This window comes from Coffea arabica, chromosome 11c (genome assembly GCF_036785885.1).
Source record: "Coffea arabica cultivar ET-39 chromosome 11c, Coffea Arabica ET-39 HiFi, whole genome shotgun sequence".
Lineage (NCBI taxonomy): Eukaryota > Viridiplantae > Streptophyta > Magnoliopsida > Gentianales > Rubiaceae > Coffea > Coffea arabica.
In genome coordinates this window covers 43,985,978-44,010,841 of record NC_092330.1, presented here as the reverse complement: position 1 = coordinate 44,010,841, position 24,864 = coordinate 43,985,978, and the positions used below count along the sequence as shown (strand labels likewise).

At 37.4% G+C, this 24,864-nt stretch overlaps 4 protein-coding genes across 4 annotated transcripts; 2 read left to right on the top strand and 2 right to left on the bottom strand.

Moving 5' to 3' along the window:
- The first annotated feature begins 1,511 nt into the window (after nucleotides 1–1,511).
- Nucleotides 1,512–6,340, top strand: LOC140016677 (lysM domain receptor-like kinase 3). The gene is made up of 10 exons (XM_072070257.1): nucleotides 1,512–2,508; nucleotides 3,162–3,371; nucleotides 3,477–3,616; nucleotides 3,724–3,813; nucleotides 3,895–4,000; nucleotides 4,577–4,728; nucleotides 4,883–4,980; nucleotides 5,174–5,312; nucleotides 5,594–5,692; nucleotides 5,885–6,340. Exons 1-10 carry the CDS (start codon nucleotides 1,860–1,862, stop codon nucleotides 6,047–6,049), a joined length of 1,848 nt encoding a protein of 615 aa, XP_071926358.1. The 5' UTR covers nucleotides 1,512–1,859; the 3' UTR covers nucleotides 6,050–6,340.
- A 1,105-nt stretch (nucleotides 6,341–7,445) lies between these two features.
- Nucleotides 7,446–13,351, top strand: LOC140016787 (AP-1 complex subunit mu-2). Its single transcript, XM_072070623.1, has 11 exons — nucleotides 7,446–7,830; nucleotides 8,736–8,882; nucleotides 8,985–9,047; nucleotides 9,154–9,330; nucleotides 9,412–9,515; nucleotides 10,466–10,573; nucleotides 10,705–10,801; nucleotides 11,882–11,979; nucleotides 12,172–12,313; nucleotides 12,494–12,616; nucleotides 12,989–13,351. The coding sequence occupies exons 1-11, from the start codon at nucleotides 7,702–7,704 to the stop codon at nucleotides 13,085–13,087; spliced, it is 1,287 nt and encodes a 428-aa protein (XP_071926724.1). The 5' UTR covers nucleotides 7,446–7,701; the 3' UTR covers nucleotides 13,088–13,351.
- A 1,543-nt stretch (nucleotides 13,352–14,894) lies between these two features.
- LOC113718642 (L-tryptophan--pyruvate aminotransferase 1) lies at nucleotides 14,895–17,170 on the bottom strand. The gene is made up of 5 exons (XM_027243530.2): nucleotides 17,046–17,170; nucleotides 16,296–16,599; nucleotides 15,623–15,903; nucleotides 15,209–15,510; nucleotides 14,895–15,094 (listed from the first exon to the last, which is right to left on the bottom strand). The coding sequence occupies exons 1-5, from the start codon at nucleotides 17,168–17,170 to the stop codon at nucleotides 14,895–14,897; spliced, it is 1,212 nt and encodes a 403-aa protein (XP_027099331.2).
- A 2,565-nt stretch (nucleotides 17,171–19,735) lies between these two features.
- Nucleotides 19,736–24,578, bottom strand: LOC113719337 (uncharacterized). The gene is made up of 8 exons (XM_027244547.2): nucleotides 23,754–24,578; nucleotides 23,538–23,632; nucleotides 23,340–23,443; nucleotides 23,127–23,227; nucleotides 22,933–23,036; nucleotides 22,147–22,584; nucleotides 21,876–22,007; nucleotides 19,736–20,187 (listed from the first exon to the last, which is right to left on the bottom strand). The coding sequence occupies exons 1-8, from the start codon at nucleotides 24,000–24,002 to the stop codon at nucleotides 20,034–20,036; spliced, it is 1,377 nt and encodes a 458-aa protein (XP_027100348.2). The 5' UTR covers nucleotides 24,003–24,578; the 3' UTR covers nucleotides 19,736–20,033.
- Between the last annotated feature and the right edge of the window lie 286 nt (nucleotides 24,579–24,864).

Genomic DNA, 24,864 nt, shown 5'->3' with positions numbered 1-24,864 from the left:
GTTGCACAGGACCGTTCCGGTTCAGGATCATTCCTCGCTTCACTAACCAGGTGACGTGCTTTAAATTAGTCAAATTCTGCCGTTTAAGCCAGAAAAAAAAAATGAAAACAAAAATAAAGTTAAAAAAAAAAATTTGGCGCAAAATAATAATGAAGCGAAGTCTTGGGGCAACATAATGAAGAGAAGCGATTGTGCAACACGTACGTACGCCAATTATTTGGGAAAATTTTTTTTCTATTGTTTTAAACATGTTTTTTCAAATATTTAATTGTTAATCTCATCACATTACATTAGAAAACTTATGTAGCAAAATGAATCTTTTTCTAAAAAATGCAATCCAAATTGACTTTGTCATCATTTACGTGCCTTTCGTTCTTTTTTTTTTTTTTTTTTTCCACCCCCCCTCCAACTTTCCTCCTTCCCTGTTTTTATGAATAAATGTTCCCGTCTCTTCTATTGGAAGGCGATGCCAGAGCTTTTTAATTTTCTTTTTCTTTGCTTAGTCCTTCCAAAAAATATGTGGGGGAGTAGGAACCGTGGGGTGTTTGTGTGAGCCGAATTATAACTTTTTGAATGACCTTGTCAAATGCTTCTAGGACATCCGCTCCCACACTAATTCATAAACTTGAAAAAAAAAAAAAAAGATGGAAAAAGACGGAGTGATTGACAAATATCATACTCTCTATCTTTTGCCTAACGTCTTTCTACGATTCACTACCATTGTAGCTGAGAATCAGATAAATCAAAATCAAGAAACTCGATACTTGCACGCAAAATCATAGAATAATATCTTGCGATACTTGTTTATACAGGAGAAGGCTTTTTAAAGCGCAGTTCCCATATGACCAGGTACAAGTATTTGTTGTGTACAGAAAGTCAACTTTGAAGTCAATGGCGCCAACTGACCTGCAAAAATCTGCTAATCACATCTTAATCGAATATTAAAAGAGGATATCTGTTTCCTCTCATCAATCATCATCGCAAAGATCCAATACAATCACAACGTTTAGCTTATTTCTATAGATTCTGCCACAGTTATTAGTAATGGGGCTAGGATCTTGAATAGTTGCTCTTTTTCTGCCAAAAAAACCAAAAGAAATACTAGTTACTCTTTGTCCTTTTAGTATGTGGTTTTCTTGGCCGGCACAGCTATAACAAGTATACAAAACACCTTCTTTGTTTTTCATTAAGTATCCAATTAAGGACGATTATTTTTATTCACGAGGAATAAGGCTGTGCTTAGTGGGTGCTCTCAAAGTGATTAGTCGAATCTTCTTCTTTTGAAGAAGGCATGCCTCAAAAAAAAAACTTCGAAGACAGCTATAACAAGCATCTGGTTCCGAGTTAGGCAGCAAATTAATTGTATCGCCGGATACATTTGAATTTCCAATTACGCAAGGGAGATAGATAGATCCTGGGATGATCTATTGCTTGCTGTTCTTTCTTTGTGATTGTAATACTTGCTTGGACTTTCACATGAACATACATAATAAGCTCATACCTACCCAAGAAGGAACATACATAAGTCATAAGCTAATAAGCAGTTCATTGTAAAGATCGGCAAAGGTTTCATTGCTAGCAAAAGCTTGAAGCAATTGTCGTTTATTGGTAGAGAGAGACTTCGTTAGCTACAATAAGATATTTACAGGCTGCAATATCCCAATCGTTTTTTTTTATTGGAACTTGTAGGTGATGTGTTGATTTTCATTTCAAAGATGAACCAAAACATATTCAATCCGTGTGTAATAGCTTCAAGCAGATAATGACAAATGGAAGTAGTTAACATCGAAGTTTCTACGTAGCGATTCTGTCATAATAATTCCTTCCTTTCACAAGACAAACCTCAGCCAAGGCTGCTTATGGCTTCTGGCACCAGGAAATGTGGTTACCTTGTTTTTCTCCTCCCTCTCTGCGTGCTGTTTATGGGAACTTCTGCATACCCAACTCAGATTAGTCGTATATATCCTTTTGCCTGCTCTAACAGCATCAAGACGTGCAATTCTTACCTTTACCAGCACAATGGCTTTAAAAAAGAGCAGATCGCTTCTTATTACTCGGTGAATACGTCACAAATCAGGCCGATCACTGACAACAACAGAAATGACTACCTTGTAACTGTACCCTGTTCTTGCAAAGATGTTAATGGCACTGATGGGTACTTCTATGATACTGACTATACTTTGCAAAGAAACGACACCTTTGCAAATGTCTCTAATCAGATTTATAGTGGGCAGGCTTGGAAAGTTGGCGGAGAAGAAAACTACCCTGCAGGACTGAATGCCACCATGCATCTCTTGTGTGGATGTGTAGAAAGTGACTCTCAGATTGTGGTAACTTATACAGTCCAACCTCATGATACCTTATCAAGTATTGCAGATTTACTTGCTTCAGATGTCGATGGCATACAGAGCTTGAATACATATCTGGCAGCAAATCCATCATATCTTGATATCGGTTGGTTGTTGTACGTGCCCATGGAGAAAAGTGGGGTTTCTCCCAAAAAGAAAGGTGAGTAAATCTTTGTTAATACCAGCTATTCTGATTGCGGTAACAATTTGATTGCTCTGCAATAAAACCCACGTTATAGTAACTAAAGGATCGAGAAACCTGTCTTAGATCATGTGGCAGACAAATCATTTTTATTAAGGCCTCGAAAATAAGTCAAATTAGACCCAAAAAAAAAAAAGAGCATATCAGAATCTCGTCTGAACATCATAAATCATGTGTAATATTAGATCGCAGTGCTGCAAAGGCTCTTTAGCTTTTCTAAACAAACATGCTAACTGCAAATTTCACTTGCTGAATGAGTTCGTGAGTACTAATCCTGTCTCACATATATTTCTTGGGGTAATTTGCCGTTAGTCAGACAATCTTTTAGGATTGGAATACCTTCATGCATCAGGCACGTAATCTGGATAATTGCACATTTTTTGGTAGAATAGCATTGTCCTAACTTCAGCATATCAAAAGAAAAATTCTCCTTTCTTACAAGCCGGCCAGCACTGAATACTGAGGAAAAACACAACCTTTAGAAAACAAACAATTACATGGATAAGAGAATATAACTAGAGGTTATTCTCAATTTTCAAATCACACTTGTCATGTTATTGTAGTTATGATGACGACTCCTTGATATGTTCTTTCCTGGGAATGTTATGCAGATTCCCAAAAGAAGCGCGAGTGGAAAATAGCGGTTAGCATACTGGCCGTTGTGACAATGCTCTCAGTATGCACGTTGCTTGTAATCCTTCTGAGGAGGAAGAGACCCCAGAGAAACAGTCGGGAGGATCCTAAAATGTTCTCTAAATCTATAACTAGCAATAAATCTTATTCGTTACATAAGCATTTCCAGAGCAAAGGAAACTCGGAAGGTGATGAGAGACTAAACTTGACAGCACTAAGACTTCTATATCTGTTTGTTGTTTCAAATTGTACTATGAGGGGACTAACTCAATTAAAGGTTCGTAAATATACAGATATCACAGCTATTGAATCCGAGAAGCCAGTTGTATACACTCTAGAGGAGATTGCAGAGGCTACTGGAAACTTTGATGAATCCAGAAAAATTGGGGAGGGTGGATACGGGAGTGTATATCTTGGGATAATGGGAAAGCAGGTGAGTTTGCTGTAGCCTCAGCATTCTGTTTACCTCCTTTATGCAATTAGTTCGACTACTTTCGGATGTTTGAAAAGTAAGACCAGTTTACTCCACTGACAATTCAGGAAGTTGCAGTAAAGAAGATGAGATCAAGTAAGTCCAAAGAATTCCTGGCAGAGCTCAAAGTTCTATGCAAGATACACCATATAAATGCGGTAAGAATCATCTCCAAGTTAGTTTTATTATTGGTATATGAAGGAGGTTCCAGTATTTACGGTTCCAAGTCCTAAATAAAGGTGGAGCTGTTGGGGTATGCCAGCGGAGATGACCACCTCTACTTAGTTTATGAATACATCCCAAACGGTTCTCTCAGTGAACATCTTCATGATCCATTATTGAAAGGTAATCCGGCAAAAGGAGCTTATTATTCGTTATTGCATTCCGAATCTTATTAAGCTCTAAAATCTTCTGGATTTCAAATGATGATACCTGTTGACATATATTAGGAATGCAGATCATAAAATCGGAGTCATTGGCTATAAATAGATGCTCCGTCTGAGGCCAGATTTTTCTGCAAAGTGAAAGAAAGAAATGCTTAATACATGCACAGAGATTACCATTATCAGAGATTTATATAGGATAAAAGCAAAGTTCCCATCAGCTCCAAGGAATTAAAAATAATTATTTAAAGACATCTGAATAAGACAATCATCTGAAACTGGAATTCTCCTAAAATTAGGATGTGCATAAAACTATAATAACAGGTGGGCATTATTACTAAAGTAAATTTTCATCCTGCAGGGATAGTAAATTTTTAACATATATATCAACAAGGCTCATAGCTATAACTTTCTCCCCAATTCCAGCAGGATTATCGGGAAGGACAATCTAGAAATCTTAAAAAATCAAGAAGCATACATTTTGCATTCTGATGGTCTTCAAATCAAAATCTTCCTTATCTAAAGCAATGTTTTTCAGGTCATCAGCCTCTCTCTTGGACTGCAAGAACACAGATTGCACTTGATGCTGCAAGGGGTATTGAATATATCCATGATCATACCAAAGCCAGATATGTGCACCGTGATATAAAGACCAGCAACATTCTACTTGATGAAACGCTCAGAGCAAAGGTATATAATAACAATTCACACCTGTGCAGAAAACCTGTGTAGCGTGGATTTTGTTTCTCACATCTGCACCCGTATAATTAGTCCCATCCAAATATAGTGCAGGAATATCTTAAGGTTCTAAGCTGATGTTCTATCCTAATATTTGCTCTTGTAGGTTGCTGATTTTGGATTGGTGAAGCTTGTTGGCAGAACTAATGAAGATGAGTTGATGGCAACCCGCCTGGTTGGAACTCCAGGATACCTTCCCCCAGAGTAAGCACTGATGATAAACATGAGTCAAATTGTCTCTACAGTGTAAATACTCCCTCAATTCTCACTAAATGCTTCTGTCTACAATGGTTCGCACTAAATGCTTCTGTCTCGTGTCTACCCAAATCACACCACACCAACATGTACAAGATAGATGTTTTTGGGTGATTTGACTCGTACACTCCTTGTTTCACAGGTCAGTGAAAGAGCTACAGGTGACGACTAAAACAGATGTTTTTGCATTTGGAGTTGTTCTGGCAGAGCTAATAACTGGTAAACGTGCACTTTTCCGTGATAATATGGAGCCTCAGAAGATGAAGTCTCTCATAACCATTGTAAGTCAACTATTCCGCAGAATAATGCAAACTATGGTATGATTTTGAGGTCCAAGATGGAAAACTAAAACCAGAAACGTTGGCAACTAAGGCAGAGAGGCATTGAGAGGAGAAATGTGCCATCATGCACATGAGGATGCATTTCTTTCCCTCTTCCTCCTCTATACGAAATATCGTGGAATACGTGGCCACAATCGACATGCATCTACTTTATCATATTAGTAGTTAGTACCGCACGGATTCTTTAATTAAGATTTTGTGTTGCGTTGCTGCTTTCTCAGCTTAACAGCGCTTTTGAAGATGAAGATCCAGAGAGTGCCCTGGAATCCATAGTTGATGGTAATCTAAGAGGCAGCTACCCTATGGAAGATGTATACAAGGTAGGTCTAATAAAATTGTAAACTTCTTGTAGCAATCTGTAAGTTGCGGTGTTCCTGATGGAATGCAGCTACAGACTTCACACTTACACTTGAAGGCAAAAAAAAAATCGTACAAATAACCAACACCTCAATCTTCCTATCGATCCAGGTTGAAAGCTTATCAATGTTGAAGTATTAATACATTAATTGCAGATGGCAGAAATTTCGCAATGGTGTCTAAGTGGAGATGCTATTAACAGGCCGGAGATGCGAGAGGTGGTAGTGGCACTCTCACAGATTAGAGCTTCATCAGTCGAATGGGAAGCATCACTTGGGGGAAACAGTCAGGTTTTCAGTGGAGTGTTCAACGGGCGATGAAGAGCTCAATTTGAAAACAAATAAAAAAAGGAGGAGGAACGAGGTAAAACAAAAAAGGCACTTTCTGTCGGTCCGAACAGATAAACTTTTCAGATCAGGTTGTGATCATACACAATTCTGCTCTACATATATATATATATATAGGTTTTTATTTTCCCCGAGCGTGAAATGTTTCATTTCCATTGGATTGGATTAACGTAATGTTTTGAGGTAACATAACAACTCTTTGTCTAGGAAATGTAGTACCTGTGCACATACAAAGAGATGTTATACAGAGTATTATTAACTCTATATCCAGTCCATTCTGATGAACAAGGTTTGCTAGTGCTAAGGTTTATAAACAAAGGGTTTATTTACAGAGCAAGTAAAGCCAAAATGCTACAAACATTATGGAACAAATGCTGTGAAGGCACTTTGCCTGGGACTGCTGTCATTAGCGCTTCCTTCCTTTGTTCTCCAAGTAACTGAAAGATGAAAAGAAAGAAACAGAACCTGAATTCGATCTTTCTCAGATCTTGCAATTTCCTGAATCTTGTAAAGAACTCTCTCCTGACTGAAAATTTTATTATGTATAGCCAAAAATAAATAAATAAATAAATTCAAAAGGATAAGGTTGAATACTGTAGGGGGAGTAATCCTCTCTGAACACGTGTCAGGGGCAAGGAGCTCTGCTCGGACTCCATCCCTAAACCGAATTGACGATCTGAATTTGGAATAGCTAACAAAGGCTTTGTTTGAATTGCTGTTTTTTGTCAAAAAATTACGTCGTTTTCCGTAATCACGTTTCCCTATTATCTTTTTCTCTCGCATACATCAAATCGCTACAGTAATTTTTTCATGAAAAATACAATCCAAACACATTCTAAGTTTTCGAGATAAAACAGGAACTTGGGTCTCTAGCAAGACTCGCACTCTTGAGTGGAATAACTATTGGAAGTAAAGGGATAACTTCGGACACCTCCATGGCTTATCAGCAGAGTAATGTGAAACGACTACACATGTTGTAAAGATATGTCACTTGCAAAAGATGTGCGTTTAAATTGTGTTACAAATGTGAGGACGGTAACATGTAAGAACAGTGATTTATGATCTCAGAAGAATGCTCTGGACATGGTGATGATTGAAGTCCGAATAATCTAAACTTTTCGTCGCAAAAAAAAGACTTTTCGTCACAAAAAAAAAAAAAAAAAAAAAAGACAAAGTACTAAGAAGCAATGAAAATGGTGGAAATCAGGCGTGTAGCTCCCAGCACTTGTCGCTGTTAGAAATTAGAGCGATGTGCTACTGTGGGATGAACAGTCTAATCACCTGACGCTAAACATGGCATTAAACCTGACGTTGTCGTTTCGTTTAGCTTTTGCCTTTTGGCCGTTGCAACTTGCAAGGGGCCGCAACCGTGCAAATTACTAGCAGTAGAAAAATATTTACTCGAAACCACCCCTCGACTACTCTAGAATTACAAAAGTCGCCCCACCACTACCATTTTCTCCCAGATCTCAATCAAACCTCTCTCTCTCTCTCTTTCTGCCCATCCCCCGCCCCGATCTGATCTCCAATCGATTTATATGGCCATATACATTTCCAGAGTAGAATAGATACATACGTAATATATATACGCCAAAGAAGAGAAGAATTTAACGAAATTAAATAAAATGGCGGGGGCAGCGTCGGCGCTGTTCCTACTAGACATTAAAGGCCGGGTTCTTGTGTGGCGGGACTACCGTGGCGACGTCTCCGCCGCCCAAGCTGAACGCTGCTTCACCAAGCTCATCGAAAAAGAGGTACTATATTGTTTTTTTTTCCTTTTCTCTAATTTTCCTTCTTCTTCTTTTCACTTTCGGTGAACATATTTTGCTAATCAAATTGGGATAAGAATTTGATTCGGATTGATCATTCATTTAGTTAGTTGACTATTAATCTTAAAATAAAGCGGCAGGATCAGTTAGCTACTTTATTGAGCCTTCATTTGTGATGATCATGCGGGTCTCTTCCTGTTGTTATTGTTATTCATGAATAATTCAACGGAGGAGAGGATTTTTGTTTTTGTGGTTTATTGGTCAAAAGGGTTGAATTTTTTTTTTTTTTTTTTGTTGCCTAAGCAGTGAGGATTTTAGATTAGGATTGTGATAGAATGAGAGGTTGGAGAAAATCCACCTGTTCGGTTGTTTAAATTCAGCTAGAGTATAAGTACTTTGTTGGATTCTATGTTGCTGAGTTAAAGGTTGCTATTTTGTATGCTGCGGTATTAACATGACTAACTGAGCTGAACACTAAAATGTTGGTTTTGGCTTTGCTTGATCATTAGCTGAGTTGAGCTCAGACAAGCTCTTTATGAGCCAGCTCAAGTGGCTTGACTCATTTAAATGTCAGTTTCAGGTTTTATCCTTGTTGATATGAACTCAAGCATGGCTCAAAAGGTTAACAAGCACTAAATCTTGTTTGATCAGTTGACAAATCAATCTTATTTGAGTTTGGCCTTGATTTATCTATACGTGCAGTTTGACTATTATGCTTATTGTGCCAAGTTCAAGTCAAATCCAAAAGTTAGTAAAACTTCAAACTTGTTTGGGCTGAGGTTGATTGATCTGCTTTTGTCACATATTTTTGTTTCATTTTGTTTATGAGTAGGCTATGCTGGCCCTATATTAGGTACTGACGATAAGTTTGGTGCTTTAATCTGCTATAGGGTGACCCACAGTCTCAAGATCCTGTTGTTTATGATGATGGTGTGACCTATATGTATATACAGCACAACAATGTGTATCTGATGACCGCTTCACGGCAGAATTGTAATGCTGCCAGCCTTCTTCTGTTTCTACATCGTGTAGTTGATGTAAGAGCCAGTGGTAATTAAAGATCTATGCTTTCATCATATGAGTTTGAGATAGCATTAGTGGTTTTATAGGTTTATGCTAATAAAGTACTTTGAACGCAGGTATTTAAGCATTATTTTGAGGAGTTAGAAGAGGAATCACTTAGAGATAATTTTGTTGTGGTGGTAAGAGGTTCTTTTCACTTGACTTTTGGATTTGGCGGCTTTAATGTGAATATCACCATAGCATATTTTTTGTTTGCTATGCATTGATATTTTTTGCCATTTACAGTATGAGTTACTTGATGAAATAATGGACTTTGGTTATCCTCAATATACTGAAGCAAAGATTCTCAGTGAGTTTATAAAGACCGATGCCTACAGAATGGAAGTTACTCAGAGACCTCCCATGGCAGTAACAAACGCAGTTTCTTGGCGCAGCGAAGGGATAAGATATAAGAAGAATGAGGTCAGTATTTTCATTTGGTTGATTCATTTCTTCTCACATTTTCTTCTTTGGAGATCCTAGTGATGTATTTTGTTGGTTCAGGTATTTTTAGATGTTGTGGAAAGTGTTAATATACTAGTTAACAGCAACGGACAAATAGTTAGGTCAGATGTTGTTGGGGCATTAAAGATGCGCACTTATTTGAGGTATGTTCTCTACTGCAATTATGCAGTGTTAACATTTCAGAATAAAATTAATGAGATTTTGTTGTGATTGCAAATTGATTTTAAAATATGTTGGTTTCAAAAGGTGTTTTTGTGGGGATTGCTTATTGAGGCAAATGTTTGAACCTGTTTTTCTTTGCCCCTGGTTCCAGGCAGGGGATTTAGCTTGAGCTTTTAAGAAAATCTCATTAGTACCTCTTCTCACTCCTTCTTGAAACTGTGACTTGTTTGCGATTCATATTTTGTGCTCTGAACTTCTCTCTTTAACCAAATTTACACAAACTTGTATTCTAGTACATTTACCAATTGTTTAGGTGCTTGTGAATAGGACTTTTCCTTAAGTTGCTTGGTACATTTTGGCTTGTGGTTAAATTATGGTGCAGAATACTTAGTCTTGAGTAAAGTTTTTCTTTTTCCTCTTTTTCAATATTAATTATGACCATCTTCTACTGATTAATCTCAGCAATGGCCATTTGTCTTTTCCACACATTTATTAATGAGATTGTAATCCTTTCTTTCAATCTTGGTTGACGGCCAGTGAAGTTTCTTTTTTCCCTCTATCCGTGGTTTCGATATGCTTATGGGAATTGATCTGTTGCATAGACTTAGTTGACTGAGTAGGCTGGGCCTGTTTTAGGTCTACATGCATATGCTCTTCTCATAACTAGTAATGATGATGGCTTCAACTTCTCAGCCAAGTTCCTTTGCTCTTTTCCATACTTGTGGCCTTGTAATTCTTTCTTTAGTTTCCTCACATCAGGTTTCCTGTATTTTCTGTGTGCAAGGCTACAAATTGAGTCGTTTTTAAGTGATTAATATACATCTATTTGGATAGAAAAATTGCCTCCCTGTGAAGTTCTTGGTTTTCAGATTGCTACTTTCAGCTGATCATAATATCATAGTTATGAAGTGTTAATGTTTCTGTCTGGTAGTGGTATGCCAGAGTGCAAGCTTGGACTGAATGATAGAGTATTGCTGGAGGCGCAAGGAAGAGCTACCAAGGGAAAAGCTATTGATCTAGACGACATAAAGTTCCATCAGTATGCAATCCATTTTTCTGATTTTCCGACCTATGTGTAATAAGTTTCGTGAGTAGAATAGTTTTGGTTTATGTATTTATGGATCTACCAAACTATGTCTTTTAATCTGTTTATGCAACCTTTTTATATAGGTGTGTGCGTTTGGCCCGATTTGAAAATGACCGGACCATATCCTTTATACCGCCTGATGGGTCGTTTGATCTCATGACATACAGACTCAGCACTCAGGTTTGGTTTACTGTTGATATTAAGTGTATATGTATTTAGTTATGCTTCTACTGTTCTGTGCATTTTGCATGGGAAGTGATAATGCCACAGTCTAATTCTTACTTCCACTGCCATTTGTACAGAATTACCAAAATACTCTCACTAGTCAAATGTTATTATGTCACCAAGTCTAATGGACCCTACTGAATTCCTTGTCACCTCCACCGATCTCCTCTTAGTTCCAAATTCCCAAGAAGCCAAGTAAGAAGGGAAACAGAAACTAAAAAGAAACAGAAACAAGAGATTACGAAAGGATTTAAATATAACATTTTAATACAGCATAAATTAGCTTCACTCACCGCCACCCCCACCCCAAAAAAAAAAAAGAAAAATTCATGTAAATTACTGTAAAAATTAATTCCCCAAATGAAATTAAAAAAAATCAAGAACTAAAAAAAGAGTTACAAAATGGTTTAAATTCTACTGTTAATACTGTAGAAATTAGCTTCCCCCAAAGGAAACACGTGCACAAAAATTAGATTTGTTCGCATGTTTTTGCAGCAGGGACAATTAATCCCCAAATCTGTTTGTGATTTACTCAGTGAAATAAAACCTCCTCACTGATAAGAACACTCCATTCAGAAGTTTTATTAGGTGTGTGTGAGAGTGTGTTTATCCATATATACTATTGTATCGGTTTAAAAATTGAAGTCAATTTGAAGAGAAAATTTGAAGTCTATGACAAAAGGTAAACAAAATTAGAAGAGGGGAGACTTACTGTCAAAAATCTTCACGTTCGTCAAAACAAATAACCTTCTTGTTTGTTGTTATATATGTTGAATAAATATCAGTAAATATTCCAGAGCCAAAGAGAACAGAAAAACTTGTGCATAAAGATTTTAAACAGTAACAAGTCAGAGATGGCAATGGTAAGGAGTGTGGTGGAGCCATGAAAATTTAATGATATAATCACTTTGATTAGAGAAGGGTATTGTTGGCATTCTACGAAAAATGGCTGTGGAAATAAAATATGGGCCGGGGCATTATCGCTTGCCATTTTGCATATGAGTCAGAGCCTAGAGCAATAATTCTTGCTTTCAGGTCAAGCCTCTCATATGGGTAGAAGCTCAAGTTGAGCGACATTCTAGAAGCCGTATGGAAATGACAGTAAAAGCTCGAAGCCAATTTAAGGAGCGTAGGTATATTATGATTTTCCTTTTTTCTTGTGTACATCTGATTTAATTTTTTGTCTAGGAGAGAATTATCCATTGAAAAAAAAGTACAGTGTTTGGCATGGAGTCTCTCTCTTTCTCTCTTCTGAAGAAAGGATATGTTCATTATTGTCTGTAAAATACCAGTGAGTTCACTCATGAGATTATGTGAATTTCCAGCACTGCTACCAATGTTGAGATTGAGTTGCCTGTGCCATCTGATGCTACTAATCCAAATATTCGGACATCAATGGGATCGTCAACTTATGCACCTGAAAATGATGCATTGGTCTGGAAAATAAAATCTTTTCCAGGTGGTAAGGTAAGAGTTAATCCAAATTAATTTGGATATCATGTCTCTATAGACTATAAGTAAGCGTTGGGCTTGTGTGACATGCTACTACTGAGTGCAGATAATGTGCCAGCTAGAAGCTTTTTCAACTATCACGATCTCATACCGTCTAATTCCTCTTTGCCTATTTTGTTTTTCTTCACGTCTCAGGAATACATGTTGAGAGCGGAGTTTACTCTCCCTAGCATAACAGCTGAAGAGCCATTGCCTGAGAGAAAAGCTCCAATTCGTGTCAAATTTGAGATTCCCTATTTTACCGTCTCAGGAATACAGGTGAGCCTCGTTTGAGACTCCCCAAGTGTGCTTGCAAGTGTATTCACATGCGAGTGAAGTAAATTCAGTTGATTTCTTATGTAAATTTTGCTGAAATTTGCATGGACGTACGAAATACTCCTATGCATTAGTTAGTTTTGTTGGAGACTGGCTTACAGCAGATAAGAGATGCATTTAAAATTATACATCCCATGCAACTTGGATGGGGCTTTCCAAGTCTCGGTGTTTTGATCTTACCCTATAGCTGTTTGGCATGCAGTTTGATCATACTCTGTAGCTGTCTTGCATGCGGACTTTGTTGTTTTGACAAGCATCAACTTTCTTGGGTTTAATTGATCGAGCCATCATAATATAAAACCATTGTTTCTGTAGGTTCGTTATTTGAAGATTATTGAAAAAAGTGGCTACCAGGCTCTTCCATGGGTAAGATACATTACAATGGCTGGTGAATATGAACTAAGACTGATATGAAGCTGCTTCACATGATGGCACAATGACTGAGGCGCCTGACCGGAGATTTTTGTCCCTGTTCGATGATTGAAGTGTATCTTCCGGGACCATAGCGCATCTGTCTTGGGCTTTTCTTCGATTATACTTGCTTCTTGTTTAGTCCCGGCCTCCATTGATTGATCTAACTGCTGTCATTTAGTTCTTATAAATATGGAGGTCTATTGTTGTGGTTTAATTATTCCTTAAATTCAGAGTATAATACAGGTATCATGTTGATCTTTCTAAGCTTTTTTCCTATTGATGGTGTTTTCTCAACAACAAAAAAAAAAAACCATGATTTTGTTCCAAATTAGTGATTGTTGGCAAATCTTGTTCCCTGGATTGTGGTTTAGGAGGAGGATGTCCGCAATCCACACAGACAATATGGGCGAATAGATAGACATGCACGATCAATGCTGGATTCTCTAGCTGATGGGTTAGGGTATAAACAAATGTACATGTTCTTGCTGCCTAGCGGTGTAAATGTCTACGGTGCTTGACAAAAATATTTACTGAAAGCTGATATGTTAGGGTTCACTTTCCTAACAACTAAAAAATGCATCTGGGTTAAGGATGTTCTTCAAACATGTAAAAGTTGGTTGAATATGAATATCTTGTTAGAACTCCCTAAATGCTTTAAAACAAGTCATGTATCTTATGCTGTAGCTTCCCATTGAATTATCCGCGGAAAAAAAAAACTAATACTCGTACCTTATGAAGTGATGCACGTATAATCCTCGCCTTTCTGTTCACCAGTTATTGAATGTTCGAACAAAAGTGACCTGCAAAGCTGTTTTCTATTTCAGGAAAAGTTAGCCCCCATTCTTTCAGGTCTCAACTCTCGCGGCATAAGAGCAGTGCTGAAAAGATATTTGGACTGGCCTTCTGTTCTGTACTACCTTTTTTTTTCTTCTTATTTTTGGCACTAACAGTCTCTCTTCTACCATTAGTGGTGATTCTTTCTACCAAACCAAGAAGAATTTTGCGGTAAATCAGTTCGAATTGAAAATTTTTTTTTTTTTGACAAACGAATTAAAAATTTGTTTATTAGAACATTTTGGTACATTAATATGAAAATCTTTGTTCTATGCCGAATTAGTTTCTTAAGCTCGTCATTTTTCCTTATTCTAACTTAGAAAAATTTTAGAACATATAGTTAAGAAACTTCTGCTAGAAATGCCAATGATTTCATTACATCGACGCCTCAAAATAGCTCTTCATGGTTATTTACCAGCAATAAGTAATCGCACTGTCACATCGACACCTCAAACTCCTAAGTACTTTCACAAGCTTGAGAGTCAATTTTACCATAAGCTTTGCCACTAATTTAGTACTCCAAGCTTTGTCAATTTTAGTACTCCAAGTTTCAGCCACCTACCTAAGTTTCAGCTACTGTAGGAGTTTTTTTTTCTTGATACGGCCTTGGAGGCGTAACCTATCTAGCTACCTTCCACTTTTGTTAAAAGAAAAAAAGAAGTTGGTTCAAACAAACTAGAATAGGAAGTATAACATTAGCTCTCAAATCTTTTTAAGACATTCATTAGTATGTTGTATCCAATTTCACCCACAACCATGCATTAGCATATCACAGGACATGCATGGCGGCTATGTAGCTACATACAATATACTACAGGAGATGTATGATCCATCCAATCTATTTCATATTTTCTAGATGGATCCTAATCTTTGTTTCTTATACGCAGTGTAGGTAATATCCTTTTTTTTTTCTTTTCTTTTCTTTTGTGCCATGTATATAATTTCTGTATCTCCCAATTCCTGCATGTGACATTCAATTCCCACTAGTAATTCCATGGATAGAAGATAGCCTCTCCAGAAAGAGATTGAACTCCTGATCCCTACTTAGCATACTGATCCTCACATACTTTGGATCACTTCCAAAGCGCTTTCCACCTCTTGCCAGAATTTTGTGTCCTCTTAGAATTTTCTCTATGTCCTCCATATCAGACTTGCAACTCATCCATGCAAAAGCTGCCCCAAAATTTGGGTAAGAGTGTTAAAAAAACATGAAGCTATTTGTAAACCAAATGCTTGGAAGAACAGAAAGATAAAGTGTTTTAAGTCCAAAATCAAAGCTTTAATTACCAGGACGAGCTTCAGTGAACTCTTTGGTAAAGAGGCAGTATTCGGAGGGGTACTCGGTTAGACTAAATAGTTCATTCACTTTCACAATCTCCCTCAACTTCTCCCATCTTGCAGCCATGAGATGCTGAGCGTATTCAAAGAAGTTTTCCAGGCCAGGAGATTTATCCAGTAAGCAGCTATCTGAAATGACTCCCAGAATCTTAGCAGCTCTAAGTTGGGATTCTTTAGAAACCCCAATTGTGCTGATCACCATTAAATCCACCATCTTTCTTGCCACGTCCTTGTCCCTAACAAGAGCCCATCTTCTCATGCAAATCATAGCAATAGAAAAATATTATAACTCAAGCACAAGAATATTATATTTAGTTGTCTTTACTAGGAATTAATTAGGATATTAGATAACAGAAGCCCTACCCAATTCTTGAACCAGCATGCCCGGTGCATTTGGAAACGGTAAACAGCATGATATCATAGTCAACTTGAGAGGTAATGGGAGTGTAGTGAGGCCAGTAATAAGCAAGATCGTGGATGATCTTTCCTTGAGGCCGGTTCACGACCGGTTCTCTCGTCATCCCACAAGGGTTGTTTGGGGAGGTTACCATCTCTATGTACGGTTCATCTTTGTTAAAACTGTAAGCATCACCTCCCCATTTGTAGAGCCCTGACCGCAACAAATCTGCCACTTCTTGGTATGCCTGCAAATAAACAAGCAACATAATTAATTATAAATGCATAGGACTTGGGAGACATTAAATCAATTGAGACAGAAAGTGATCGATTAGGCGGCTGCATTAGTACATTAAATAGTAGCATTACACATGATTGAAACTTAAACAAAATCAATCCTTCTAGCAGCCTTCACATGCCCATGATTAGCGAATTTACATTGTCTAGATCACTTTGTATGCTTAGCACAAGGTTTATATCTTACACAAACAATAGTACAACTTATGTTCAACCGACTTTTGGCCGATTAAATAAACTTGTGCTACAAATAAACTAACATTTTCTAAAAAGTCAAATCAATTACTAATTTATAATTTAAAAAGAGGGATTGATGACTGATTTGGAAGCCGACAAAGCTAACCGAGTAGTAAGGAGCGGCTGAAACCACACTTGTGGGCTGAGGTTGATCAGAGGGGGATACAGCATAGAGGGCAGCCTGAATAAGCTGACTCGATCCGTTGCCCACTATGATGAAATGATCATCCACCTTTGCATTGCCCACCACATGATGCAACCTCCTGATTTCCTCCTCCAGTTTTGGCTCCAAAAACCAGCACAAGTTCTTGGCATTGGCAAAATAACTCAAGGACTGATCTCCCGTAAATGTAATTGTGCTCCTTTCACCTACCTTACTCCAGTAGGTCTCATATGCAGTAGGATCACCGCTGTGTAACGTACCAAAGATTAAAAAAAAAAAAAAAAAACCATCCTTATCAATTTGGAGAACAAAAACTAAAAATAAAAGATATGCATGCAAGTAGTCTGTTGTTTGATTAAAAAAGTTTCAAAAAAGAAAATGGTCCAATACACAGGGTAATCATGAATTTAAAGTAAATCAGCGGGTTGGCATAATAATTATATGCGTTACGTATGGGAAAGTTTCATGCATGAAGGCTAAAAAATTATGCAAAATTGTAACGTGCCTCAAAAACGAAAACAATAAGAAAGGATTTTTCATGGGTTTCAATAAATGGCCAGTTAAAGACTTTAGACAGCAAAAGGTGGATATTAAACCCGGCTTGGAATTGCAAAAAACATGAAGAAATCTTAAGCTATTAGGCTGCCAAAAGACATTTTTGGTTAAAGGAAAAAGGATAAAATAATTACTTACTGATCAAGATTTACAGGTGCTAGTGAGGAAGGATTTGGTTTTGTCCCGCTTCCTCCAATTTCAGAGGCAACAGCAGCTGAGTCCTGTTCAGTGGCGTTGGCTTGATCCTGGGTTTTGCCGCACATTTTTCTCTTCTCTCTTCTCTCCTTCTGAAACTGAAACTAGCTACCTTTCAGGGTGGTTTTATGCTGAAGAGTTCGTGGATAAAGAACACTGGGAAGTTTTTTTTTTTTTTTTTCCGACCCCATGTCCAATGTTTCTTTGGAATATATAGAGCAGGAGACAAGAAAGATTCCTACATAAAATATACCTTCGGTGAGTTTAAATTTCATGCTCTAATAATACGATAATCTGAATGAAGACAAATTCAATGAATTTCTCCTTATCCTTCCATTTCTTTCCTTTGTTTCTTTAACACATTGGCGAAATCTATAAATTTACACGATTGATTTGGGTCAGGAAAGTGAATGACTCAGGTGACCAGAGTTAGAGATAAAAGGAGATCTTTTTAAGTGGTACTTATCCCGCGTACCATCTCTTGAAATCCGAATGAGTGCACCTTCTCTAAAAATGGAAGAAAGTATCAAATAAATCGGATACAGACGAACATTTGACTATGTAAATAAAGGAAAGAAAATCTTGTTACAGTGAATGGATGAGTGTTAAAAAATTTGGAAAACTTTAGGTATGTTTAGTGAGTTGTTTCAATTTTGATAAGAAACTTATTGAAGGATGGCTTTCTATTCTCGTAATAATAATCTATAGAATTTTCTAATGCACGCTCAATGGGCACTCAATAAAATATCTACATTACATCTAAATTATTTTGTAGAAACATATTCATATTCATATTCATGCATGAGAAACCTCTTAATGGGTGCTCCCGTTAGCCAAACTGATAATCTATTTTAGAGTTATTTTATGTTAAATTCTTGAGATTTCAACGGTTGGGTTGTATTTAGCTGTGGCAGATTAATCTGCAAAAAAGCTAATTAATAACGATCAAGAAAAAACTATTGTTGGAGGGGAAAAAAATAAAAAAGTTAACCCTTGGGTAAATTCTCTAAATTTTAGTTAGCTTTTTTTTTGTCTATTGAAAATTTTAAGATCTAACTACAAAAACAAATGATTTTTCAAGATTAGAATTTGAAATCATGTGAAAAAACTGAAACGAGAACATCCCATTGATTTTAACCATTTCTTTAGGAATTAAAAAAAAATATTTGTTAAGCAATAATTTAGGAAAATATTAAAAACACTCCTGTCAAGCTTTTTTTTATTACTATTATTATGTAACAGGATAAAAAGATCTTCACTCTTCATTTTGATTATAATTTCATAAAATAAGAGAGTGCCATTAACATGTCCCTAACTTTTGATATCCACTATTATGTCATTTTTCCTGAACTATCAATTCTTGTCATTTCAAAAATCCTATCATTTTTGAAATATCCTGTGGAAAGAGCACGCAAACTAGTAGTAAATGAAAATGTAATATGACAAAGAAAGTTTTAGTTGAAATGTATAAGAGATCTACACATCTTTGAATGCAGCACGCTGTTTGGCATAAATGTGGGAACTTAACTTGCATCTTCCATCTCATATGCGGAGATACCGGAAAAGTTACCAGGCTTTTGAAGATGAAAACAGCAAAAATGCTACTAAATTGTATCACATTTCCCGTTTCTGGAAGAAAAACAGTGGGAAAAAGAGCGTACGTTTAAGTCCTTCGTTCCGCTCTGCACAGTCAACTTAATTATAAAGAATTCTTTTACAAGTCTGATCCACATCTACCGACCAAAACGGCTGATCCACATCAGAAGGAACTGCAAATATTAGATCGAGACCATTTTAATCTTTAGCGACGAAGGAAGAGGGTAGTATTTAGGAAGCAAGATTCATGCTAAAAGAAAACATGGTTCATGTCTTGGGGAGGACACCTTCATCGATCTTCTGTTATGGCTAGATGTCGGCACTGTCGCTTTTTTTTTTTTCTAACGATGCTGCGTTGCGGACTTGCAGCCGGCGGAGGAAGACCTCTGGATTTTGCATGTTATGGTGTGTCAATGCTGCCCCTTCGACTCTAGATTTGACTAATGATCAAAAACCATTGAAAGGTCAACCTACTTCTCTAGGAATCTTCTTGTTTCTTGGCCGGCAGCTTCATCACTCCTGTTTCTGTATCACACGTCACTTCAAATTGAATTTCAAGTCTCAATCTTTTCCTTGTTTTGTTCTGCAAGAGTTTATTATAGTAAGCGGTTATGGTTTAGAGGAGGACCAGATTCGCGTCAGTGATTAGTAGTGTTCAATGCCATCTTTTGTTGTTGTCGTCTTGCTCCTTCGTTTTCCCAGAACACGAGAGCTGGTTCGCGAGTATGACTAGCATGTGCCACAGATGATAACCATGTGCGGCCCCTGATAATGCATGTGTGGATTTATCGTCAAACAAGAAAGACTCGATAAAAAAAATTCATAACGCCTTCCTGAAGGCCTTCCTCTCTCAACAGGCGGATTGGATTCCAATTCACAGCTCTCTCTTCCTGCTTAACATTACAAGCATTTCCTGATCTTCACTTTCGTTTGTTCCAAAAGCTGGACATTTTGGACCTTTCGGCTCTCGAGTGCGTAAGAAGTTAACCGTCGTGATTTTCACTTTCCAGTGTTGCAATGCATCAACATTCACAGAGTCAAGAAAGGTTAAAAACTGCATTTAAGCACGTCATGAACTGTTACTGTCATTTGCATGACTGATACAAAGTCATTTACAGAGAAACTAGGAAGTAAAGATGGACGGTAATCAGGACTACCACTTTCTGACAAGGCAGGAATTATATCTGTTAGCATTTACAACCATTTTCCATAAAAATGACAAAAAAAGAGAAGGAAGGAATCTACTGCCAAAGAGTATTCTAGTTGATACTCTTAATTCTAAATCTATATGAGCCTAGGCATATCTATGACAGCCAAAGCAACGCGTATGAACTGTTACTGTACATGGTCCGGCAAGATGGGAGTTTTCCTAAATGCATGCTTTCTGCAGCGTTCGAAGATGCTGTCATATATCAAATCAAATTCAACTCCAGCCCTTTCCCGGTTGATGATAAAAAGAATGTGATCGCCTTCCACGATCTTATAATACCTGCACCACACATGGGAACATTTACATGACTATCACAGAACTCCACCAGTTGGATGCCTTCGTAATTAAAGAATGCAGTGCTACATGCAAAATGCTGTGGTCATGTGGAGTATCATCAACCAACCAAGATTTCATCCTGGATTCTAACTTCAGGTTATAGCTACCTAGGCTATTGCTTGACTGTGTTCACAATACAAGTTTACTAGTCTGGTACAGAACCCATCAGCTGGCATAGACCCAAACGCCTGACTAATTCAAATTCCCAGTCTAGCCCAATTCAAATTTTAGTCATTTGTGTATGCACAATTCATTTGTTTTTAAAGATTCAGATATATGCTCCAACACAATTGTTCATTAGGCAATATTACAAAGCAGGACTTATTCTTAAATCATCTCAGGGGATAACCCACCTGATTGGATTCAAACCTCGTAAGCTCCTCATAAATACAGGAACCTTTTTAGAGATATGATACAACACTACATAGATGAGATGCACTGCTCAGAGAGGTGAACTTATAAAACACTTCCAATTGGCCTAAAAGAATAAGTATATGCATGGCTTTGATTTCATAAGGAACTATTCAGGCATTGCAGGGTAAATGACGTCAAAAACAGACCCCATAGTGACCTGGACACCCATAGACCTAATGCTTCTTTTTGACAGAATCTTGAGGTATGCTGATATTTCACTTCATTTGCCATAAAAGTTTCGGTGATGAACGTCAGATCATGGATTGCAATATCATGCAAATTTTTTAAACATGCAAATATTTCCACATATGGACTCTTTATCATTAAAAGGTAAAAAAAATAATAAAAAGTTCATACAGGGTAATCAAATAATCAAAGTTGTATACACGAGAAATATGTGTTGGCAAAAAAATTTAATTTATCCACTTTGTATGAATAATAACAAGGACTTGAATTCTTTAATATCAGGTCTTTCTAGAAATCTAGCACTGAAGCAAAATCTGGCACCAAGGACAGAAAAGAATGATGATAGTTTAAATAAATGAGTTATCAGATTAATAAATCTTCATTCATAACCAAAATTTTCAAGCCAATAAACACCAAGACACTCAATGCAGAGAGAGAGAGAGAGAGAGCAGCTAAAAGTAAATGTTCATATCTCCTAATAAGATTTATTATAAGTTATCCACCTATATAAGGGTGCATATTTTTTCCTAAACATTGAGCTTTATATGAAAGAGATTAATGACAAATTTGAAGCATCTAAAAAATCCCAAGAAGAGCGTGTGCTGTGAGTTGTGACTAAAACCAAGTATGTAGACTCGAGAACACGCGTCCAAAAAATTCAGCAAGTAACAACTGATACTCAATAATAGTTCTATATGTCAGCTGGATATAAATTCACAAACTGCACTACGCATACAGAGAGACAGAGGGGGGGGGGGGGGGGGAGGGAGTACTAATTATAGTTCCATACCCTAAATAAAGGGTATAATCTGTGATGATTAAAGAAGAAAGATAACTACCTTGAACGGATCCCAAAAAATCCTTAATCTGATCTCTATAAATGTTTATCGCGTGCACGTGTGTGTAAAAGATAAGAGTGAAATGCATAGTTGAGTATCATAATTTGAAGATATTAATGAACATTCAACATTATACTTCCCCACACAAACAGTAATAAATTTGCTAATGGAGCATGGAGACTGTTCACAAACCAAATGCCTGGCTGCAAGGGTTGGCAATCAGAATCCTTTATAACATGGCAGCTTGGGTGTTCAACTGGAAAACGAGGGTGTGTCATGGATATAATGTTGAGTGCTCCATCATTGTCCCACCAATCTTCATCCCTGCAAGTGAATTAAATGCAACACATAACACAAGATTAAAATTTCTTCCAACAAGGAAACCTTGGGCATATTCAGAAACAGAGCCTCGCCCGCAGGGGGGGGTGGTGTGGGGAGAGTAAAATTATAAACTAGCACACACCTGTAGCCTTTATAAGGGGGAGAGACATCTGGAGGAAGCCGCCATTGGCTCATCTGCAGGACTCTGATGAAAAATAAAGGATGTATGCCAAATATTCCAGAAGGAACTGTAATGCCCATGAATTTGCGTGTACGTTTGGTAGCATAGCTGAAGTAGTATGTATTGGGATATGTTCGTAAATGGCTGTTCAATCTTATAGCCCCTTGAAGTGTTAGATCTGGAAGTATCCAATCTTCTGATGCAAATGGACCAGCATTTCCTATGAGACAGTCAATAAGACCCCTAACGCCAATCTTCTTCCGAGACATGTTGAAGTGATCAAAACCAAAATTGTAGTAGGCTTTTAGCCAAGAAATATCAAGCCAATCATAAATAATTACACCTATGCGGCACAGCTGAAGCAAAGAGATAGGTTTTAAAGACCTGCCATCTTCTGGTCTGCAGTCAGATTGAAGTTGAATGACATGTCAGGATAACCATTATCAAATGCGGAATTTCGTTAACAAACAAGAAAGGTTGAGCTGGCTGTTCGTAAAAAGAGATTCAGGTGAAGCAAAAAAATATAAGAACTGATGATACACTATTGTGTAAGAGATTTTAATGCACAGATACATTAGCTCAAATCCAACACCAGATAGTCCAGTATCATGACTTCCAGAATCAGCTGATCAGTAGTATTACGATGATTGAAGTACCACAGAAATAGTTTCTGAAATTTCATTCATATCATTGAGCTAACAAATAAAGGTGAAATTTGACAAAATCTTTAGTTTTCAGAAGACTCACTGCATTCCATCAATGTAAGTCCTTGTTGTCCCGTTGAATGCTCCAGATAACGCAGTTATGCTCAAAACCCAGTTTTCTGAAGTGTTTTCATGTCCCTTGAATGCCTGAAACACATAAAGAATATTTCCTCTTTACTAAAAAGGCTATTCATACATCCTCGATAATCAATTACTAACAGGAGTAAACAAACTTACCTTTGCTGCCAGCATTTGCTGCAAAACACGAACAACCTGAGCTCCAGCGGAATGCCCCACAAAGTGAATAGGGTGATCCTCATCCCATGCAGGACAGTGCCCTGATCATAAAATTCCAGCGATCAATAGGAAACGTCGAAAACCCTCCCCAATAATAAATCATAACAGCAATAAAATAAAGACAATTGAGCAAGAAAGTGATAAAGTTTCAACCTTTCTCATACACCCTTCCAAATTGGGAGTGGCCACAAGCCTTGCTGTGTTCTTCCCCATAATCAACCTGCCCCCCTTTCAAGTAATAGAACAATTCGCGAGCCCTAAAGCCGAAATTCCCATCATAATTTTGCAAGACCAATGCCGAAAAGTAACAAAACCAATACTTTGGAGCAACAAGCTATGAATAAAATCTACCTGTCATAAATGCTTGTCAATGAGCCTAAATCAGGCACAAGAACCCTCTCATCTTTCTTCTCTGCCCCACCAAAATAAGATAGCCCTCCCAGTCTCTGGAAACAATAGAGGAAACAGACGAAAACTGACCAAAAATCTAGGCAATTAAACAAACCCAAGAAAATTTAAAAAAAAAATAAAAGAAAATGAAAAATGGTTGGAGCTTGTAAAACATACCCCTTTGCCAAAGCCAAAAATTCCATGAACCAAGACAATGGGAGGAAGGCCATCAGCATTGGGGGTTTCATTTGATCCCTCTTTTTTCGGAGCAGGATCAAGATTAGGCTTGAAAAGCAAATCACTCAGAGCCTGTGAGGCATCCCCAGCAACAGCTGTGCTAAATATGTAAAACCCATACCCCATATGCATCAAAGAACTCACAAATAGCTCTGCCAATTGCAGAGCAGATGTCCAGCACCTAATCATCTTCTTCTTTTAGTTTTTTCCCTCAAGAAATATGTGTCACTATTACTTACAATTTTGTTCTATCTATGAATGAACATACAAATATTTGAAGAATTAAAAACCCTACCGAACCAGAGAGCCTTCTCCAAGAAAAGGAGAAGAAGGAGAAGGCTCAAATGTACGAGAAGCTTCAAACTCTGGACAAAAGTTCTTTTCTTGGTTAGTTTGAAAGAAGGGTTGAAAATTTTGGCACTCTTTTTTCAGTTAGGTTAGTTTGTTCAATTGGCCTTGCAGAATTTATCCTGCTGCTGCCAATTTCGAACGTGGTATATTTTCCACAATTTTCTCATTCAGTCAGGCAACAGAAATGAAATGAAATGACCCCCTAATGTTAATTGACCAACCCATGTTAATAAGTAGTACTAAAACTTTGGTACGCTTGTACCAGTGAATAATACTTTTCTTGATTTTTTTTTTCTTGCGTCTTAGAGAGGCTGCCATTAAAGAGTTTGGGTCGAAGTTTGTGCCACGTGGCATGAGACATAACTCTTTCGCAGACATCTATGTGGTCTTGTACAGACTTGGGGATCCTACAAAATGGGACAATATCCGGTTTGGATGGTCCAAGCAATGACCTCTTTGTTTGCGATGAATATTTGGCGAAGGGACCGAGAAGATTTAGCCTAAGCAATGGATAAGTACATGACGATTAAAGTTAGAAACTGGTTGCAGAATCCAAAATAAGCTTTGCATGGTTGGGAGGATCAAAATAGGCTTAAATTAAGGGATCCCAAATTGAGGGACAGTCGGATTAGTCAAGTGATTCTAGGCGTTTCTTTCCACCGTGTTTTTGTGCTGGATTAAATCTGGAGCTGGAAGTTTC